At 38.0% G+C, this 22,156-nt stretch overlaps 1 protein-coding gene across 1 annotated transcript in view; it reads right to left on the bottom strand.

Moving 5' to 3' along the window:
- PREP (prolyl endopeptidase) overlaps window positions 1-22,156 on the bottom strand; it is an 85,347-nt gene that overhangs the window by 24,151 nt on the left and 39,040 nt on the right. Inside the window, exons 9-10 of the mRNA XM_058021255.1 lie at window positions 15,417-15,614; window positions 11,764-11,867 (exon numbers count right to left, since the gene is read on the bottom strand). Of these exons, the coding sequence (XP_057877238.1) occupies window positions 11,764-11,867; window positions 15,417-15,614 (302 nt within the window). The remainder of the gene's footprint in view (window positions 1-11,763; window positions 11,868-15,416; window positions 15,615-22,156) is intronic.

Below are 22,156 nucleotides of genomic sequence, written 5' to 3'. Positions count from 1 at the left end.
AATAAATCAACAGATCAAATTTCTAATGACACCAGATCAACTAGAATGAGTGCTATCAGTTCAAAAACCACCAGCAAGCACAAAGAAAAAGTCAGGGATGTCCTTACTGGTAAAATATGACTCTGTGATTTCAGGCATTATGCTTTGAAGCCTTTCTGCATCCAGACTATTTTTAGCTGTTAGCAGGGATCTCTGTACACTGGTTCTTCCAAAATAATTGACAAATTGGATGAAGAGCAAGCAGTTCAGGGAGTTGCCAGGGAGAATTTATGTAGCAATTTTTCCCTGTCTGTGAGAATAGAAGCTGGAACTAAGGAAATCATCTCTTTCTTTATATCATTCATCTACACAGTTGAAACACTGGTTACTGTGAATAATAATAGTTCTTAGAGGATCCCCATGTCCCATAAATCTCCTGTGAGATGACTCAAGGACAGAGAAGAAATAATTAATCTGAGGGAAGATAGTATTTTATCAGTACCTCTGAGCAGTGTTGATAAAATCAAATCAACTGCTAAATGAAGATGCAAACTAGCTTATCATTAGTAAAATTGCACACTGATGAATTTGTACTGCATCATAAGCAGACAAAAGCCCAGAGAAAATGAGTGACTTAAATGTTTTTTGAGTAGAAGGTGAACTGAAAAAGAAATATCTTCCTTTATTTTCCTTCAAAAAATGTTCTTTCAGAATTCACCACGATTTTGTGATTTTTAAGTTTTTACTACTTCAGTTCTTATACTGAGGACAAATAAGAGAGGTCTGCAGAACGATTCCACTCATGTGTTCCACTTACACAATTTTGCAACTTTGCATCTCTGGATATTTATCAAAGCACTTTATGTTTAGTTTGTCTTTTCAGCAGTGAATCCAATTTAAGAAAAAACAGCTCACCAAATCTGTTGAGAAAGCATTGACTAAGCTTTTTAAGCTCTGCCTTGTTGTTACTAGTGCAATTTTTTTCTGTCTTTGGTATAAATGGAGTAAATGGAGACTCTGCCCTTCACAGTGGTCAGCAACACCAGTGCATTACTAAGAGGTGTGGTTGTGCCATCTAACACTGAATAGAGGTTCTCCAAAATCTCTTCATTGCTATTTAGCAGAAATTATTTTCCCAGTATAAACTGAACTGCTCCTAATATTATATGATTATCCTGGTTAATATGCATCCTTTTCTAAGGCAATCATGCTCACAGTGAATGCAAGAGCTGTAACTTTAGGTTACCAGACTCACTATAATTTGCTTCCCTTTTCCCCTTCCAATAGCAGAGTCTGCTCCAAGTAGTGGCCACACAGAATCATTTTTCAGAGGTTTTCATCTTCCATATGTCTATGTAAGATCTCACCAACATCTGAAATTGTTGTTTTCCACTCTCAACTCTGTTAATCTGCTTTCCACCACGATGATGAATGTTAATTAACAACAAGAAAAACCCTAATCCACCAAGCAGTTTTAACCCTGGATGAAGACAGCATGTACAATTTTATTGGGCTGCAGTGATTATGTGTGTGTATATATATCAAGAGTTTATCTGCATTTTTTAGCAGTTCTAATTTGGTTTTGTTTCCTTTAGGCAGTTAATGCATAGCTATCATTATCAATCTTCCAAATGTAATTTATTTCTCTGTTCTGCTTCAAGCTGTGGTTGGTAAGGGCCAAGCAAATAAAGGAGCAACAACCTTCTCATTTGTTCTCTGCCAGCTGCCCTACCTCCTTCAACCTCTTTGTAACAGTTACATACCAAACCTAATAAATAATTGCATAGACTAGTTATGAACTTGTGTGTGCCTGGAGGCCTGCAACTCTGAAACAAAAACCTCCCAGCTCTGCCAGAGCCACTGCTATTCTGAAAACACTCCAGTTCCCCAGCTACCTACAGAGACACTATTCAGAATGAGAGGTGCATCCACTGTAAAGTATTTAAATCAGAGTATGGAGTTGTGGTGAAGCTTAATTGCTAACAGGAAACACAGAGACACTGCAGAAAAGAGGGGACAAGGGAGCCCTTTTTGGAAGGATCAACAAAGAGAAGCCAAAACTACCTGAAATACTAAAATGCAATCCAGCAAGGCCAGAAATACAACATACTCTATAACCTGACAGATGCAATCACATAAACAGCAGTGAACAACTCACTAAAAAGTAATTTAGAAAAGTATCTTGGAGATGTAGACATGCCAAACTGAACTTGAACGATGAATTGTTAGGGAAAAGGCAAACCCTACATGAGGACATAGAAACCAAATTCTCACCCCCAATGTGTTGTGAAGTAACCCCTCCTGTTGCATTCACATTTGCAAAGCCTCAGCTGGAGTGCTGTGCTCAGCTGACACCATGGCACACCATATGCTGAGCATCTAAACAGATTCCAGAAGAGGATGCAGTGTGAGAGGAGGCCAGGAAACATAATCCACTAGAGAAACTGAACAGAGTGCAGATTTGTCTTTTGTTTTGATTGGTTTTAGTCAAAAGGAAAATAAAATTGAGGGACACACAGTGACAGTCTCTAAATCTGCAGAAGTTGGCTGTAACCTGAAGAGAACCAATTGCCTTCCATGGCAGTGAGGGACACAAAGCAATGCATTCAAGCTCAAGAAGTGAATTCAGGTGAGACCTTCAGGTGGTGTCCCCCTATTCCCTGCAAAAGCTTTTTAATAGGAAACTCAGTGAGAACCTGGGACAGATTGCCTAGGGAGTGTGAAGGCTTTTAAACACAAGGCAGAGAGAAACCAGGCAGGAATTGGGGAATTGGCACAGGCAGAGGTGACCTGCCACAGTGCCCATGACAGCTCAGTCATGCCCATGTCACCACCACATCCAAACACATTCAGCCATGGTTGCTTCTTCTTTTTCCCAGCCTTTTTGCCCCTTGTTTATTACAGCAGCTCTGCTACAGGTTTTTCTGTTTAGCACAGCTGTTGGGCAGTAGAAGTTGTTTCCTTTCTTCTTGCAGGAAAAGCCAGTATCCTACCTCCTGGGACTCCAACAGATGAGTTCTGAGATTGTTCTTACACAGATTTTATGTGATTTCAAGAAGAGAAACTTCAAAAGCAGAAGTGAAGAAGACAGACTCTAAAGCAGAACAAGTGCCTCCCTTCTCACAGCCTTTTGCCTTTTCATATAACTATGAAACTGAGAAATGTGAAGGCCATCCAGGGAGTTTATACACTTAACAAAAATCAACAGGAACAGCTGGTGAGAAGAGAGATATATTAAAAAATCCAGCACTTGCATTACAGATCTTGAGAAAATGGTTAAAAATTTAAGTATTAAACATTTACATGTTAAAACCAAAGAAAACATTTTAAAAACTTGCCCATATGTATAACACAGATGTGCAAACACCTATTAACAGAGTGCCCAACATTTTATTTTCAAGTAATATGAGCCTCACTAACAAATAAATTACTTTAGTTGCTACTCTTCTGGAAATTTGTTTGAATTTAAACACTGTTCTATGGCACAGACAGATACATACCTGGGTATATAACTCCTCCTTAGAGTTAATCCCCTTCCTAGGAAACCTAATGACTATTAAATGCACTTACATGACACTGCTAGTAGAAAAATACAACCAAGAAAGTCTGGTTTTCTAGGAGGCCCAGTAAAGGCAGCCAGTGTGTCTCCCTGCTAGGGCAGTGGCTCGAATGCTGGCCTCTGCCAGTGATGAATGACAACTGCCATCATGTAATCATCTTTTGCCAGCTGAATAAAACTAATGATTGTGGTCCCAGAGCAATCTGTCCTCAATACAGCATTATCATCACAATTAGACCCCACCCCACCAGCCAGGCTCCATGAGGCAAAATGATGGGTGGGCAGATGGATAGAAATATTCCCATTCTGCAGAGGAGCATTCTCATTCTGAACAATGCTGGCATGCCAAAGTTTGACATTTATCTTCTTAGTGAGAAAAGGGGCAGCTATCACTTTTTTCTTTCAGTAGAGGACTATGCTGAAATTTCCCATTTTTATGACTACTTGGTTTAAGCAGGAACTAAACAGCTCTAAAGAGGTTTTAGTCCATTTTTTTCTGTGGAACTATTCTGTGTTTGACCCTCTATCATGGATGGTATTGGCCATTAAATCTGTACTATACAAGACACACAAACACTGTAATGATGAAAAGACTGTGTGCTGTCAGCCTTTATTACTATTAGACATATCAAGAGGGGGGCTTTTTATTGATGCTGAAGTTCTCTGAACTATTTGTGTAAGATTTTAATAACCACCTTGATTAGGTTTTCAATCCACACTGAAAAATCAACTCTGAGGATCAGCAAACCACTGCCATTAGAACAGCAAACCATATCCCCAGAGCAACACCTCATCAATGTGAAGCCATGGACAAATTTCATCCTGAATGTTTCTGTTCCTGTAGAATGAAGTTAATAATATTCACTACCTTTGAGAAATAACACTGATAAGCCTAAGATGGAAGTAGATTCCCACTGAGGAACATTAAACTGAATTCTTATTTACCCTGTGAGTAAGAGAGTTAATTAAAATAGCAATGTGTTCATGCTTAATTAGTGGAGGTGAGTTCAATCAGAGAGAAGTGAATATGAAAGTTCCAGGAAAAATAGAAGGGAAGAAATTCTTCAGTGACTTTTTAGAAGGAAGACAAACCCCAAGTATTTTTACTACAACATTATTATTTTAATATCTCTATATCAGCAAAGAATCTATCTACTGAGCTTCCTGAAGACCTCAACACATGTGTTTATTTAAGGTGTCTGAGTGAATGACTTTTTAAATCTTTTTGATAGCAAAAGGTATTTTCCCATTTACTGTAAAAATCAAAACTATTTTTTATTTACAATCAACAATGCAATCATTTAAGACATGTGAGGCAATCCTTTAAGCTCCACTACAATTCCTTAAGCTCTTGTTTAAAACTCCTGGGTGCAAAGAGGAATTCAATTCACCATAAACACTATGTTTAACACTTACAGGTCTGTCAGTCTGTGCTATTTCACCTTGTGTTTAAGGAATTCTGAGAGAGTGTGGAATGCAGCTTCTTGGGATTAAGTAAGCCAACTAACATCTCCCTTCACTAGAAAAGTGGAAAACAAACCACTGTAAGTTCAAACAAAAGTCCTACTGAGTAAGGTGCAGGAACAGTGTTTCATAATGAGCTTTAATTAAACTACTGAGCAATCACTTCTCTTGCATGCTTGAAACAAATGAACATTTTTATAAAGTCTAGAGCATGACAGTTCTATAGACGCTTCCATTTTCAGAAGCTCTCCAGCTCCCTACACACTCAACAGAAAAATAAATAATTTACTATTAAAAGCTTGGAACTATTGAATCTCAAAGCCTATATGACAATACATATGAACACAGAGAGTATTTAAAAAAATATTTTAGTATTATTTCCACATTGTGTAGTTAGTAGCGTACTAATTCTTCCTAGGAGAAGTTTTGCACTCCCCTGCATCCCAAACCACACTTCCATTGTTCTGCATTCTGCTGAACAAAAGCTCCCAAATTCCTAACTATGAATCAATCCCCAGGATATATAAGAAGGGGACAGAACAAATCCAGACATTTAGACCTTAAAATAGGATTTGAACTGGATTGGTGAAGAAAGCAATGCAAAGTCTATCACTTCATCCTCTTATTTGGAATAGAAAGATGTGATTCCTACTCTAGATACCTGAGGAATATCTGAACTGCATTTGATGGGGCTACTTAAATTATAATGGATGTAGAGCCAACTGCTATTCTGCTACTCCAGCTTGTGGATTTCAAAGTTCAAGAGCATTTAAGGTCATCATAAGAAATCCATCTCTTGATACTCTATCTAGATGTGAAGTCCTTGATTCTGACAATTTCCTCCCTTAAAAAGGAGTGTAATGTGGCTGCAAATATTTAACATATTTAATATACAATCTCTTGGCTTTCAAGAACTACAAGGGCCTTTAAACTAGAGCACAACATTTTCAGTGTTTCAGTGTTTCTTCACTGACCTCCAATTAGAAGAGGTAATGGCAGACTGATGTGGTGTTTGTAACAATCACATGCCAAGGGTGTAAGATACTGTATTCCACAGGCAACCTGCCAATGCTGTCACAGTTGTCACTGGGATTTTGTTGATGTCCTCCAGAGCAAGACTGGTACCTTGGTGCCAAAGCACTAGGTGAGATCAGAGCCAAAGCTTTCAATCTCCTTCCTGGGAGCTCTGAAAGAAGTGGCTCAGAGCTTACTGCCCCCCTGCAAGAGAGCAGGTATCTGCCATACTGTGGCAAGCACTAAAACTGTGGTGTTTGTCACATTCCTTCTTCCCACCAATATTTCACAGAATCACAGAATCTGCTCAGTTGGAAGGGACCCACAAGCATCACTGAGTCCAGCTCCTAGCCCTGCAGAGGACCATCCCCAAGAGTCACACCACGCGCCTGAAGTATTGTCCAAAGCTTCTTGAACTCATTTTCTTCCTTACTGCAATACAAAACCTCAAGGAAATAAAAGGAATAAAATAGAAACAAACAACAATAAGCAACTTGTTTTCCCCAAGCATTAATGCTATCCTCCCATCCCATGAGATCAAGGCAGGATTCAAACCCCAAATGCTGAGAGAAGAAAGTCCAACTCTTCAAAAATCAACCCCTTTTTGGTTGTGATGGATTCTTAGGAGAGGGATGAAAATTATGCCAAAATTACTTATTTTTCTGTAGAAAAGGGGAAAATTATTTGTCTCTGCTCAGAATCAGTTGCAAGTACATGCCTTCAGTTCTCTGGTATGAGAGTGCTTTGTCTCAGCAGATAGATTTAAATGATCTTACAACTTACAATGATCTATTAATACAGAAAGTCACACGAGTTCTGGTCAGTGGGGCAGTTCTGGGGCATTTGGGCTGGTGCTGCCTAACACCTTTGTCTGCAAAATGGATTGAGAGCATCCTCAGCAAGTCTGCTGGCACCAAGCTGTCGACATGCTGGAGGGAAGGGATGTTAACTATAGGGACCATGGCAGGCTTGAGAGGTGGGACTGTGTGGACCTCATGAAGTTCAACAAGGCCAAGTGCAAACTCCTGCACTAGGACTGACACAATCCCGAGCACAAATACAGGCTGGGTGGAAGTGGACAGAGAGTAGCCCTGAGGAGAAATACTTGGGGTGTTGGCAGACCAGACACTCAGAGTGTCCCAGCAAGGTGCACTCACAGCTCAGACAGCCAACTGTGTCCAGGCGCATCCACAGGAGCATGGCCAGCACGTCACCCCTCTGGTGAGGCCCCACCTGGAGCACTGCATCCAGCTCTGGGGTGCCCAGCACAGGGACAATGACATGTCAGAGCAGGCCAGAGGGGACACACAAAGATGATCAGAGGGCTGGAGCACCCCTCCTATGAAACAGCCTGAGAAAGTTAGGGGTGCTCAGGAGAAGGCTCTGGGGTAGCCTCATTGTGGCTTTCCAGTACTTAAGAGGGACCTATAAAAGAACTGCAGAGGAACTTTTTTCAAGGGCATATTGCAACAGAAAGAAGGAAATGGGCTTAAAGTGCAGGAGGGAAAGTGTAGATGAGAAATTATGAACAAATTCTTTACTGTGAGGGTGGTGAGACACTGGAACAGGTTGCCCAGAGAAGATGTGGATACATGATCCTTGGGGCCAGGATGGATGGGAGTCTGAGCAACCTGGTCTAGTGGAAGATGTCTCTGCCCATGGCAGTGGGGTTAGAACTAGATGATCTTTGAAATCCCTTCCAACTCAAACCATGCTTTATGATATATATGTGAGTAAGGGAAAAAAAACCAACTATGTCAAGACCATCTCTATAACCACACTGAAAAAAACAAAGATAATTATAGTATCAGCTCTTGCATTGCTTAGCAGGTTGAGCTTACTACAGTTTTCAGAGGACACTGCTTTCCTCAGTTATTTTTATATTAATGAGGGAATCTAATGCTCATGGAATGATACCACCAGCAACAGCAAGATCCAGGAATAGCATGGGCAGGTGCTGTGCACAAGTTTCTCTGCCAGTCAATCTCAAGCCTGACTCATCTCTCAGTGTTGTATTTTCCTGAAGCAGAGATTAATCACTGTGCCAAACTGTATGGTGTGAAGTTCCACTTGGAATGAGAATGACTGTAGACGAATTTTCCCTATCAATGCCTCATAACTTGAAATCAGTACTGCAATGGCTTGGGGATGGGAGTGAAAGTGAGCAAGAAAAGAATAAAATTCTCATGAAAATGACTTTACCTGCAAAAGTAATTTCTGCAAAAGAAAGATGGAAATTCATTCCAGCACAAACAGAAATATATTTTTTAAGACCTGTGCTTCTTGCATCTGTGCTGCAATATCTAAACAGCAGCTGCTTTTTTAATCAAACTAAGTTGGAAAACCAAGTTATGTTATGAATTTCACCTTCTGCAAGAGCTAATCCAAAGTGCATCTGTCAATAGCAACATCTATTTTTGGTTCACCTCAAAGTATTTTAAGTACTGGAGGGTATTCAAAGAATGCTAAAAGGAGCCAATCAACATTTTTATTGCTGCAATTTTAACACTTAAAAGCCTACACATCAGCCTAAAAGTAGGTGTGCTGTGAGCCACACCAGAAGACTGTTTATCCATGATTAAGTGTCACTGTGAGGTGCTAACATGGAGAGGCATATAAGAACATAGTTGGCAAAAGAGATAAAATGCTTTTGTTTAAATAAAATGCTTTTATTTAAAGCAACAGTTGTGTTATTAACACAGTAAATATCTTAGGGCAAGTGCTGTTTTTAAGCTCCTATAAAAGTGTTTTTTCCTTCTGTAAAGCCCATCCCAGGCTATTTCCTGGAAAAGTCTGTCATTGTGATAGATGGAAGTACACAGGGAAGAAAAAACAAATTTAAGAAGTGCTTGGCAGAGGAAGAGTAATTAATACAACTTAATTTGTCATTTAACAAAAGCAGCCAGGATAAATTTTTTATGTGTGGCAAGCATTTTAAACATTTTGACTTTGCCATGAAGGTCACAGAGTCTTTCAAGGTAAGGACATAAATACAAGCTACAGCACAATAAACTAGACTGTACTTGCAGGGTGTCACATGGAGCCAATAACTTACAAACATGCTCCTACCCTGGTGCAAAAGTCAGGTGTGGAAACAGCTCTCCCTTCAGTGCAAGCTGGCTAATTTGTTCTTAGTTTGGGCTGGCAAAGGGTAAGATCTTAGCCCTAGGTACAAAAAACACAGCAGCTCTACCACAAATTTTCTTAGTGTAGTAAATTTTATTACTAGTCTACCCTTGCACTTTGCAACATATACCAAACACTGTAGATTGGATTTGAAAGACCAAAAAACAGGCACTGTGGCAATTTTCCAATTGCCATTAATTCCAATTCCAATTGCCATTAATTCATGCTCCATATACACGACACCTTACATTTCAGTTCAAATTTTGACCCTGTTATATTCAAAGACTTTTAAAGAATAACTCATTACAGTTTCATACATGCTGCACAGCAAAGCTGGGAAGATTGCTGGTATTAGTAGGCATTTCTTCAGGTATATGAGAAAAAAGAAAGAACCTTGGCAGGAGACCTGCCTTTCATTGAGGACATGGATTAGGACAGCCAGCAACATTATCCTTTACTACTTCAAAATTCTGATGGAAATTACAATTATTAAATAGATTATACAGCATTGTTCATTCTCCTTTAATAATCAGGGTTTGCCTACTTTCAGTATATTTCTTGTATTCTTATTTTAGATTTTTTTCATAGTTCCCTGCAATGCTGCCTGTGTTTTGAAATCACTGTGTATTCATTTAGGTTGACAGCCTTTTATACCCTGCTTTGATACCCCTCCATCCCCTTTCCCTCCTCCAAGCAGAAGCACCATCAAGGCTCTAAGTGGGACCACACAAATGGAAACAAAGGCTGGAGTCCATCTGACCTGTGCAGCACTGACAGGCTCAGTCACTACAAACTTGAGCAGGCAGTCCCAGCCCTGGCCTTGGCAAACAGCCTTTTCCACAGCTCAGCTGAGATTTCTCCATGGATCTGAATGAAACATACCAAAACTAATTTCCAAGAGGTTGCCATACTGAGATAATTTCTTGGTATAAGGCAAAACTGGATGACTGGTGAGCCAAAAGTGCTCTTCATAAGCACTGATCCCAGTGTAACTACACAGGTCACATCTCCCTAGGGCTGGAACGGAGCAGAAGCCAAGTAAGGAGAAAACCAGAAGCAGTGATACTGACTTCCATCACATTACAGCCTAGCAGTGAATCTCTGCCAGTGCTTTACAAAGTGAAGGTTTCCAAGGGCACAGCAACAGCATGCTTCCTCCTTGAAATGATTTGTATTACTGTTCTACTTTACCTTAATTTAGCATGCAACTGATTTAAGTGTAAAACGAGATTTTATTTTTGCAGACATTTATTATATAAAATTTGATTTACTAGAAGAATACATTATTTCTAATTTACCTGTTCTATACCCTTTTTAATTACATGGGTATTTGTGTTTCATTATTATCCTTCTGGGTTTGATGGCAGCATTACAATTGTACCAAGTTCTTTCCTAAAGGGAATGCAGTTTTCTTTTTCTGATCCAGCTCACTCTTGCCCTAAAGTTATCCCGAGGAAGATCCTTAATGAATTTGAGTGAAGCAGCAGAAATGCATTCTCTGTGAGAACATTTCCAGCAAATTGTTCTCTACCACACTCTTATTTCTGTCTGGAGATGTAGAGACAAACAGATGGGGCTGTTTACAACCACCTCATGTACACATACTACTGCCTTTACGCTTTTAGAGAATGTGCCTTGGCATGTGTCAGAGGCAAAATTAAAAACAAGATATTAAAAGAAGTATCTAATCTATTTTCAAAGACTCCAAGTCATGCTGTCACATGGCTTTATGTTGCTTAACTTCTACACAATTTCACCTTTTTGCAGGCTAGGCTTATTCAAGTTCCACTTTTGGCACTAGATTTTGTTACACCTTTGTCTATAGAAAGAAAAAGCCCCTATTCCATTCTTACTCTTGGCCAGAAGATGGAAACATCCTACATATAAAAAAATGAATCCACCCTCCAATATTTATTCTATATATTGCAGGTCTTAAATATGCTAAGCATCACAATATAATGACTGTTTTTCTAGATCCCTAATGATTTCAGTTGAGTCACTATCCCTGGATGTTTTTAAAAGACAAACAGATGGGCACTTAGTGACACATTTAGTGATGGACTTGGCAATAACAGATTTATGGTTGGATTTGCTCTTAAAAGGTCTTTTTCAACCTAAATAATTCTACAATTTCAATGAATTTCCATGAACTCTACAAGTTCCATAACTGTCTTAAAAGTCCTGATCTGGGCATAGTACTTTATCAGCACCTTACCAAAGCTGTGTTTAGTGAAAAGATCATTTACTACTTAAAATGTATATTTTGTACAATCTTTTCAGTAACAATAATTGTTATGAGGTCAAAGCTGTTGTCTATGAAGAACCCTGTATTTTCCTGAACCTGTTCCATATAATCTGTAGCTTACACTGTTTTCCACTGAAATAATTTCTCTTACCTTTATAAACCTTAAATTTAGCTAATTCTTATATACCTTCATTATGTGTAATAGGCACCTCCAAAGGAGTCTCCATACTGAGATACTTGTATTGAATACAATAGTATTTCAATTCAAAACCAAAGCATAGTTCTAATGCAAACCTCCTCACCAACAGCTAAGTCCAGCTGTCTTGAGCTCTTGCATAGGTGATTAGAGCAAGACAGCAGGGTTCATGTTTATTACCTGAATTGTCTGGTAAACTGAAGGATCAAATCCTTTAACAGTCACTTCTCGGAAAACTCTTGGCTCCAGTTCCTCTTTGGTCAGATCACAGTGATATATAATACCTAAAATACAGAATACAACGCAAGCTTGTCAGCTTAGTATACATCCATCATTAAAAAGATGCCAGTTTAGGCACTGTGATGGAGTCATGAATGGGAAAGGTAACTCAGCAAGGTGAAAATCAGTAGTTTTGGACACATTTTTTCATTTATTACACAATTTAACACTTACATATATGCATTTCATCTAGGGAGGGTGCAAAGGCTTTCTGTGCAGAAAGAGTAATTCTCACCGCTCACACAAAGCCAGGGGGGCTTAAGCAAAATAGGGGAAAAAACCATTCACATCAAGTTAGAAAGGACTTATTAAGAACAATAATGTTAGAAGAAAGAGATGTAAAGTCAAATTTAAACCACTCACTTTTACATCCACCAGACTGAGAATAAATGTATCAAGAATTTCACTCAGGTCAACAATTTTCACCTTATGGTAAAATATTTGAAATTAAAATTCAAATGGCCCAGATAACAGAAAGAGCTAAACATCCACTTGAAATTGTGGCAGACAGGCACAGGTTACCTATGGAACTGAACAAAATCCGGTCTTGAGTAGCTTTTCTTACAACTTGATCCTGCAAGTTTGAAGACAACTTCACTTGAGTTGTATATATGATTTCCAAAGGATTGTGTCCATGAGAAAACTTATGTCTATAAATAGTAAAGAACTTCTAGGTTGCAGCAGAGGCCAAATCATAGGGAATGCAGTATCTAGACACTACACAGATGTGCAATTAACCAAGAATAATTTAAACTATAAAACATATTTCCTGTCATTCAACCCTCATAACATTTGAGTATGTGTCATACAACGTGACTATCATGTTTGCATCCTCATACTGGTTAACATACTAAAAAATCCTAATATTCATGCCTGTACTACAGATACATGTAATACATAAACTAACTTGAGTGTTAATTATTCTTTCTTCTTTACAACAAGCTGGTCGCTGCAAAATTTGGAACATATATGAGGGAAAAGAACAGCCAAAGGTATGGCAGTAAGCATTCTACTGGGATCCTCAATGTAATAAATTTAACCAAGGTGGACAGGACTTGATTGAAATCCTGATGTATTCTGTGTATTATATTGTGTGTGATACATTCAGGAAACAGAAGTAATTACTACAGAGGTTATAACTATAAAATTCAGACAGACTAAAGCATGAAATAATGAGGCAACTTATCTGATACCAGGGAATTGCCTCTTTAAGTTAGTTTTACAGACTGGAAAATCAGGAAGATAGAGATTGGTAAACAAATGCAGATGTAAACAAACATTTCTAGCAATTGATAAAGCTTTTTTCCATAACAGTGAATTGACAAGGGACTAAAAGTAGAACTACCATAGTCTGCTGGGATTTTTTTTTTATTTATCACAAAATGATTAGCAAGCCTAATCAAGTTGATAGGTCCAAATCAGCATTAAGGCAGCATTTCCCTTAAAGATCAGGATCCAGAAAATCATATGGAAGTTCAGTGTAAAGCTCTCCAGTCAGCAACAGCAGAGCAGCTGTTTGACACACAGGCAGCTGCCCAAGCTGGGCAATGTACTGGCAAACACTGCACACAGAGCAGGCACAATTCCCACGTCTTAGCAAACCACATGATGAAGAATAAGCACAGTCACAGACTGCATTCCAGAGCAAATCAACCTTATGTTACACTAACATGCAATTCAACCCCTGCTACTGCATCTCTTGTTCTGCTTTATTTTTAGTGTCACAGCAGTTAATATAAAAAAACATTGTAATATTTTTAACTGTTTTGCTGGGTACTAAATAAATGTAAAATGCCAGTGGTCACTGAAGCATCATACCAGAGTGGACAGCAGGGATAGCCATATTTTTCAGGGAATAACAGAAATTATTTTATGGTGTCAGCATATATGGGTTTAGAACTCCTTTACTCATTATTTCATATGTATGGTTATTATTACTTTTGTTGCTGGTATTAAACATGAGTATGTTAATTTGCTTCTCATTAGAAGAAAAAAAATAGTCCAACCTAATACAGGTGCAAATTATATTGATAGTAAAGTAGGAATATTTATGTTAACCAAGGATCAGCCCCATATCTTTTGTATGATTATTCCACTGATGAGGTGAACAGAGGTTGCACACAAACTAAAATAAACCTACCTAAAAATTACCTCTCTGATTTGCTTTTCTCATTCTTTCCTTATCCTCATACAGCCTACCCACATTTCTTACCTCCCCTTTTTCTTCCAGATTCCAGGTCACTCTGCCCCAGTTAACAGAGCAATGCCATAGTGAATTCTTTGTAGATGCTAAGGAAATCAGTGAAAAGGAGAAAAATAACCTAAGCAACCAGCAGGCAGTGAGAGAAACTATTGCTGGCCAGCTGGAAAGCCTAAAGGCTAAATCAGGTCTGGGCTCTTCCCCTACACATTTTTAGCAGCTGCAGAGACTCTGTTGGATCAACTGAGATGAATGGGGCAGGCCTGTAAAACTGGCAACTTCTGCCCACAGTGTGGGCAAGTCAAGCTGGACAAAGTTAGAGATAAACCACCAAGCTGGACGGACAAAGTTAGAGATAAATGCAAGAGTGTCCTCAAGCTACTCTCCAGCTCCAGTGGCTGCAACAATCTGAATGTTGTTTAAAAGAGGAATTGAAAATAGATAATATTTCTGTTTATGTAAACAGTAAGACAATAGGCAATTCATACACTTCTTATCTGTTAAGATCAAAACATAATTTTGATAATTTGACATAATCCTTTCTAGCAAAACCAGCAAACATCTGAAGTATTTTACAGCCATTTTGCAATGTAGTGTTGCTGTGCTCTAACTGAAACAAGCAAAAACACAGGTCAGATGCTATAAGCACATTATTTATCCCTTTTTGATACAAAACCTTGGAAGGAGATAAAGATGCCGAAACCGATCTGCCCCTTCATATTTGAATCCTGTGTTGTATGAGGTATTGATTGTTTGGGCCATAAAGAAAGAAAAAAAAAAGAGTGAACAGTAAATACATTTTCTTGTAATGTACTAGATTGACAATTGTGTAGAAACTCCCTTCCTATGCAAAATCCAAGAATATTTACTGTTTTGCCACACCTGTATTATGTAATGCTTTGGACAGCTCCACCTTTGCAGGACTATACAAAGATGATTCCTACAGCAATCCAACAACACCAACAACTGTAAGGACAGACAGTAAGGATGCTCAAATAAGGATCATAAAACTATCAGAGAGCAATTTCTGTGACTTTTATTAATGTTCTCTAAAACTCTAAAAATCACATTAAACACATTAACAATTATCTTTTACTGAGGTTTTCACCTTCTGTCTTGATGTATGAAGCAAGAACTGTGAGAATGCTACAATTTTATCTCCAGTACAAGTCAGTGTTTAGTCTTAATGAAGGTTTCTCAAATACTAGCAGTCACATTATTTAGGCTTGATGGATCAAAGACTGATGCATTTTTATGTGCACAATCACTGCTAATATGGGTGAAAACTACAAAAACTGAGAAAGGCACTGTTCTCGGGAAAAGGAACAATAACATGAGGGAAAACAAACCTTACCTGGAGATAAAAAGGAAGTAAACTGGTAGAATATTTCAGTGTCCTTCTTCTGGCCACTATATCCCACAATACTACCAACTTCTAGGGGAAAAGTCTTGAGATGAGCACCAGTGGCTAGGTCATGAAGCTGCAGGATATTCTTCACATCATGCAGGTAGCACAACACCAGGTAATTGGACCTCACACAAGCAACCCATTCTGCACAGCATGGAAAAGAAAAACAAAGCCACAGAAAATACAATTTAAAAAAGTAAGAAAGAAAACAATCAGACATATTCTGATCCTATGCATTTAGCATACCTAAATGCATGCAGCAAAATTTTTGACACACACTGCCTTTAACTTTTAAATCTTTGTAAATGAACCCAAAGTAAAGTATGAATTTCTCTGGAAATGCATTAACCATGCTGCTTAAAGTTAATTTATGCAGACACAGGAATAAAGAATTGCTTAATCAATATGCTTATGCATTTAGGATATTTATAGATCAATATTGCTCTTAAATATCACAGATTTCAATGCATAACCCAAGCAAAACATTTATCTTTGCCAGCAATACTTATGGAAAGTAATGAAAATCAAAACAATCAATATGATTTGTACTCAAACTAAACTCATAAGGAAAAAAGACATGATCCTGTATTGCACATTTTGGTATAGAACCTAGATGATACCATTTCTCTTGGTTCTAGTGCTGAAGTAATCAGGAGACTATTCTTGCAAGCAAGTCCCACTGGGTGTAAGAAAAGGGTTATTCTGGGGTGATATTCTCATCATGCCATTAAAAAAGCCCATGTGCTTGTTCAAGATGCTAATGTTGCTAAACAGCATTCTTGAGACTGGAAGGTAAGAGGAGCAGGATGCAGCACAATGAAGTGAATCCAGCAAAAGGATCCAGGAACAAATCCCTCTGCAGAGGTTCATTGCCTTCATATCTCTCCTGGCAGTCCTAGTTCCAGTCCCACTGTGTCTGTGCAGCTGAGCAGGAATGAGAGCTTCTGCTCTGCAGAACTTCTCCCACCCTGAGTTTGTTCCTTGGAATAACTACTAGACATATGTGAACCTTCATTTCATGGCATGCTAATTTTTCAATGGGACTTAGAAAATTTAAATCAATTAAAATAAAATATCTGGGCTGTCATTTCTAAAAATCTCTGTGGTTCTGCTGAGTATCCCACTTCAATCTCCATCTCTGTAGCCTGCAAAGTGTAGAAACTCTTTGGAGCTCCAGTTCACCCATGATATATAATGTAACATATTCTCTCCTATCTCCTGTGTCATTGGCTTTAGATCTCTAGTGACAAGTCTACCTATTTACTCATACAGACAGGAGAAAGATTAAAACATCTTAATCTTGCTCAATATTTCTGTCATTTAAGAAATTATTTTGCAACAAAAGTATTTTAACTTCTCATTAATTCACAAATGAATACAAGCAAGGCAAAATACAAGCAAAGTTAAAAATCAAAGAAAGTATCCTGAAGGAGGTAATGTGGGACATTTTTATTTGTTTGTAAGACTAGATGAACAGGTGATTCTTATTCTCTTCCAACTACATATACACAACTTCTTCTCTGACAATGCAGACTGGAAATCTAAATCATGGACAAAATACCAGTGTTGGAAAATGGCTTTTTTTATCTGCTAGAAGCAAAGAATTAGGAGAGGAACCAAATGAGCAAGAAATTTTAGGTAGGACAGACAGGGGTACACTGAAATGCCAAAGCAGCACTGTGAGATGGAGAGTTTAATGTGACAACATTGGAGAAAAAATATTAGAGCATAAGCATACAAAAATTGATGGAATTTCAGTTTTATGCCATTTTATGTTATTCACATCTTAACAGCTCTTTCTAGTTTCCTCCAAGTCCTATAAAACCAAATAATTTGAATTCACAGAATTGTAAAGAAGACAGTCTTATAAATGCAACTTTCCATATTCAGATTCCAGAATAAAAGTTCTGAGTTGTATGTTGTGCCCCCCCTTCCATTAAGGGTAACAAGTTTTTGGACCTGAAGGTCAAAACTCGTTATTCTGAAAGCATCATATATGCCTTCATATAGAGTTCAGGTCTGTCATGATCCCCTAGAGCTCAAAGACTTTCAAATCCTTTTAGCTTTTTTCGGAAGGACCACTGAATTATAATGTTTGTCTTTCTAGACATGTGAAATCATGTTTCATAAATACCTAAGTAAAGCTTTAACTACTCCCCTCTTCCCCAACACCACCATTCATATTTTTTTTACCTTCAAACTTTCCAACACCCTCATGAGCTTCTAGTCTAAATTTGGGAATTTTCTGACCAAAGCCCCAGAGAACACTAACTGAAATTTTAGCCATGACCTGAAATAATAAGATACAGCATAACATAACACTGTAATAAGTGTAACTTATAACTCAGTAACACTGAGTAATAGATGTGTAATTTTAGTTCTAGGGTAGCTAAAATTTCTTAAGCGAGGCTGGAGAACATAATAAATATTACAAGTTGATACTTCAATTACATATTTTGAAATAGAGAATCACTCTTGGCTGTATACACAAAGAGAATATGTAGCAATTTAAAATATTTTTAATGTTGTCACTGCACAACATTTTTATGTGGTTTATGAAATTCATACAAACTATGAATTTAAAAGTTAGCATCCCAACAGCAACACACCTTTTTTGCATGCAGAACTATTGTCTCTGCAATGAGTAGATCCCATGAACTCCACTGGTATTCTTTACACCATCTATAATTAAAATGTCCAGTTTAACTCTCAAAATTCTTTGGAAAAAAGTTTCACAAAATGAATTATAAACACTCTCAGATCAACTTCAAATGTATATAATATATAGATTTGCCTCAACAAAAAATTAAGATATTTTTATTTTAAAATTACATTGTGGTGATGCTTTAATTCCTCACTAATTATTTGATTAAATGATTCAGTTTAATGGATTTTTTCTTTAAGAGCTGATGTTCATTATTACTTTGACTTATATATTTATGAAGAGGTAGTACTCGTTTTATTAGAAAGATTCAGTTGCTCAGGAGAAAGGCTGCTGGCTTATGTGGGGATTTCTGCTACTAAGGAATTTGCCTAGGAAGCAGCAATATCAACTCTCCATCACCCTTTATAGACAAATGGAGAGAAGAAATAAGCACCTTTAGAGTGCAAGTGAACCATTTATTTTGGATGCCCCATTCTGGGATACTGTGAATTGCTTGCTGAGCACTTTTATATACACAAGTGATGGTTTTTGAAAAGCTAACTATCCAAAATCTCTCCAATGTATAGGTGTACAGGTATTGTTTTCAGTTAACACCAATGAACAGAGCAGTTACTCTCTGGGATATACCCAAATTTATCAACCTACCTACTTCCAACATCCATCAGGCACAGGATTTATATTAATACACAATAAACACTAAGAGGTTGCCTTCTCCAACCTGAGCATCTTGCTTCAGGCATCAGAGAGAGATGAACACACTTGGAGGCACCTAAGTAGTGAAAGCAGCTATGAAGAGTTATCCTGGGTACTGGCCAGTTCTCTCTGAAGAGTACAGTGACCATTTTGGTGATGACAATAGGTTACACACAATTCTTCCACAGCTAAATTTGGGCTAGAGGAGACACAATTCTTAACAAGGCCTAGAAAACTGAGCTCAACTGTGTTGAGAACTTCTAGTTCAACCTTCCAGAAATTCATATACTGCTACTTTCCAAAAACTCTTTTTATAATTTTGACAGCTGTCACTAATCACAAAGTCACTAACTGCAATGCTGCTATGAACAATTTTTTGAAACAGTTTCAGTGAAAAAAGGAGTTGAATCTTCACACTAAACATCTGTGCCACTAACCTTAATGACTTAAAACAGTTTTGACCTTTCCTTTCTGCAGCACTACTACAGCATGTTAAGTGTCTGAATGTACAAACATGCTTTGACAGATGCAGGCTGAAATGCTGATGGAGGAGCCAAGCAGCCCCAGAGCTTCAGCAGGAATTGCTGAGTTACTCAATGTAATGCGCTTATGCGTCCACTCAACACATGTATTGCTGAGTGAGAATAATTAATGCATTTCAATGGATGCCAAAGCTGTAGCTGCAAGACAGACCTGGAAGGTCATGGTGATTTTTTTGGTCATCACAGACAGTGAGAATAAACTTCAATGTCTCTGCAGATTAACAGGTACCAATGCTGATCTCAACTAGAATGACCTGTAACCATTACTCAAGGCTACTTACAAGTAAATTTGCAGGTAAAGCATGAGCAATTCACAGAATAAAACATGAATAATTCTGAAATGTGTGAGTAAATGTTGACAAGCCCTCGCAATAAAAAGCATGTATCTTCTCACTGAGACCCTATCCTCAGTGGCAGCCTGCCATGTTAAAGTTAATGGGAAAGCTTCAACCAATTTCAACAAGTCAAGGATTTGGTGCTCCTTCCAGACTTTCCCTCCTGGCTTCACTATGGTGCTAAAACACAAATTTCAGCTGCAGTAACTCCCCTCCCCATCTCCCACACATTTATGAATTAGTTAGCAGGTTAAAAGTATAAAGAAAAATACTATTTTCCACTTGGGAATTGTAGCTGAGGGAAGGGAAGCATTTCACATGCACTGAGGTGTGTAGATGTGTACAAGGTACAGGGAGCACTTCAAGCTTTGCCTCTGCTTGCTAAATGGCCAACTGAGATTCAAGGAACTGTTGAAGATCCTCTCCTCATGTACAACACATTCAGGAATTTGTCTTATTCCTCAGCTCTCCTTACACAGGAGATCTATTTTGCTTTTCATTGCTACAAGGAAAGGGCTGGATACTGCTGCTCTCCAGCTGCCCTGCTCTACCAGCACTGAGCACCCTGGGTACAATGGGGGGTATAACAGTTCTCAAAATAAATCATTTAACCTTCTAAACCCAGCAGGTCTATCCTGTGCCTTAGAACTAGGGCTGCAGGTCTGTAATGGTCAGTCTGCATTTAGAGTGTCATAGCTGCCTTTCAATTCAGCACACTTCCTGCAGCTATGTGGTCATTTAAAGCACAAGTTCCATGTCAGATGTGAATCTCTCCTGTGGTTTGATTTCAGACTCCCTGAAAATTAAAACTAGCACTTTATAAACAAACTCCAAAGGGAAGGAAATTAGCCTCATCACACTACAATATTCTCTGAGGTGCCCTCTTCAATTTCCTTTTAAAATAGCTGTCATTTATTTCTTCCCCTCAGCTCACAGAGTAGAGATCTAAATTTACCTCATCCCTGTGTAAAATCCCTGCTGACAGTTGTAAAATGAAGTGTGTGTACAACTTCACTGCAGCAATATGCTTGATTTTTCCCCTTATTTCCCAAATTATCTCACTTATAAACAGTTCTTGAAAAAGAAAGGGTCAAAGCCAATAGAAAAGTCTATCTTAAAGAATATGTTGAGGAAACCAAATGACATTCACACCATCATGTAGGCATGTGTGTTTATTTCTTGGTTAGATTGTATTAGCTGTAGCATCTTTCTAAGAATACAATAATACTGTGTGGAACATCTCTTTATGCCAGTGATGGACACTGGAAGAGATTCTTAATTCTCAATCATGAATTTATTATTTGTAAATAAATCTATTTCTGTACCTGCAGTTTTTATGAACTTGAATCTAAGTTAAGATGCAGAAATGAACAGCCTATGTCTTCCAGGTAGGTCATACCAGAGTAGGATCCATACATCCCAATAAAACAGATTTGTGACCTAGGGTATCACTAATTATAATGCTTGTGAAGAAATACTAATACAGCTAAATTACATCTTGTTAAAATCACTCCCACACATAAGTAAAAAGCAGTAATACCCATTTACCCTCTGAATCACTGCTGTCTTAGCTTTTGCAGAAGGAGCTTCATTACACTGTCATCTCTTTATCACCCAAATCAAATTCACTTGACTCCAAGGTTTTCAAGAACGAATTATTAACTGTCATTGCTGTAATTATGTCTTCCTTAACAAAACTTGTAATGATTAAAAGAGCCTGACATGGAGACTGGCTTGCTTGCTGGCTACATCAAGTGAAGGAGAGAAGTTTTTTATTTATTCAGGACTACAACTTCCTGAACATGATAGAACTCCCATACCTTGATGCTACGATACAACATTAATCTGCAAGTGTCTGTAACAAAGAAGCAACTGAAGAATTTAAATTTACTTTTCTGTAAGATCTACTATAGATTTATTAAGATCTACTTAAAATTCATCTTTTTATGGAGACTCTTGCATTTGTTGGTTCAATCCAATTTCTTTACATACAACTCCAAAAAACTATAGAGAGAAGTAGACATATGATTGCTTGTTCTGGCTTCACATTCAACTACAGTAAAAGATTAATGACACACAACATATTCCTGAAAGTCATCCTGATGGTTTTGTATGACAGATTATGTTTGCTTTCAACTGTTTAAGAGCTGAATGCCTGTTGGGTTTACAGTCTAAAGGCCAGTGTCCTCAGCAAACCCATTCCTCTGAGCTTTCAGCTTTTTTAGTGCAGTTCTTGTTAAGTCTCTTCTGTCAAGGCTGTCATGTAAAAGCCATTAAATGAATGCTGCATGCATTAATTTTTTTTGTTGTTTGTGCATGAACATGAACTCATCACGACTTTGCCTTCAGAACAAAACCAAAATGGAGTTGAGCTAAATACCACCGTGCAGGAAAGACCAGATCTGGCACTTGTCTTACTGGGAAGGAATAGATAATCAGTGCTCACAGAGC

This window comes from Melospiza georgiana, chromosome 3, assembly GCF_028018845.1.
Source record: "Melospiza georgiana isolate bMelGeo1 chromosome 3, bMelGeo1.pri, whole genome shotgun sequence".
NCBI lineage: Eukaryota > Metazoa > Chordata > Aves > Passeriformes > Passerellidae > Melospiza > Melospiza georgiana.
This window is presented reverse-complemented; position numbering and strand designations above follow the sequence as displayed.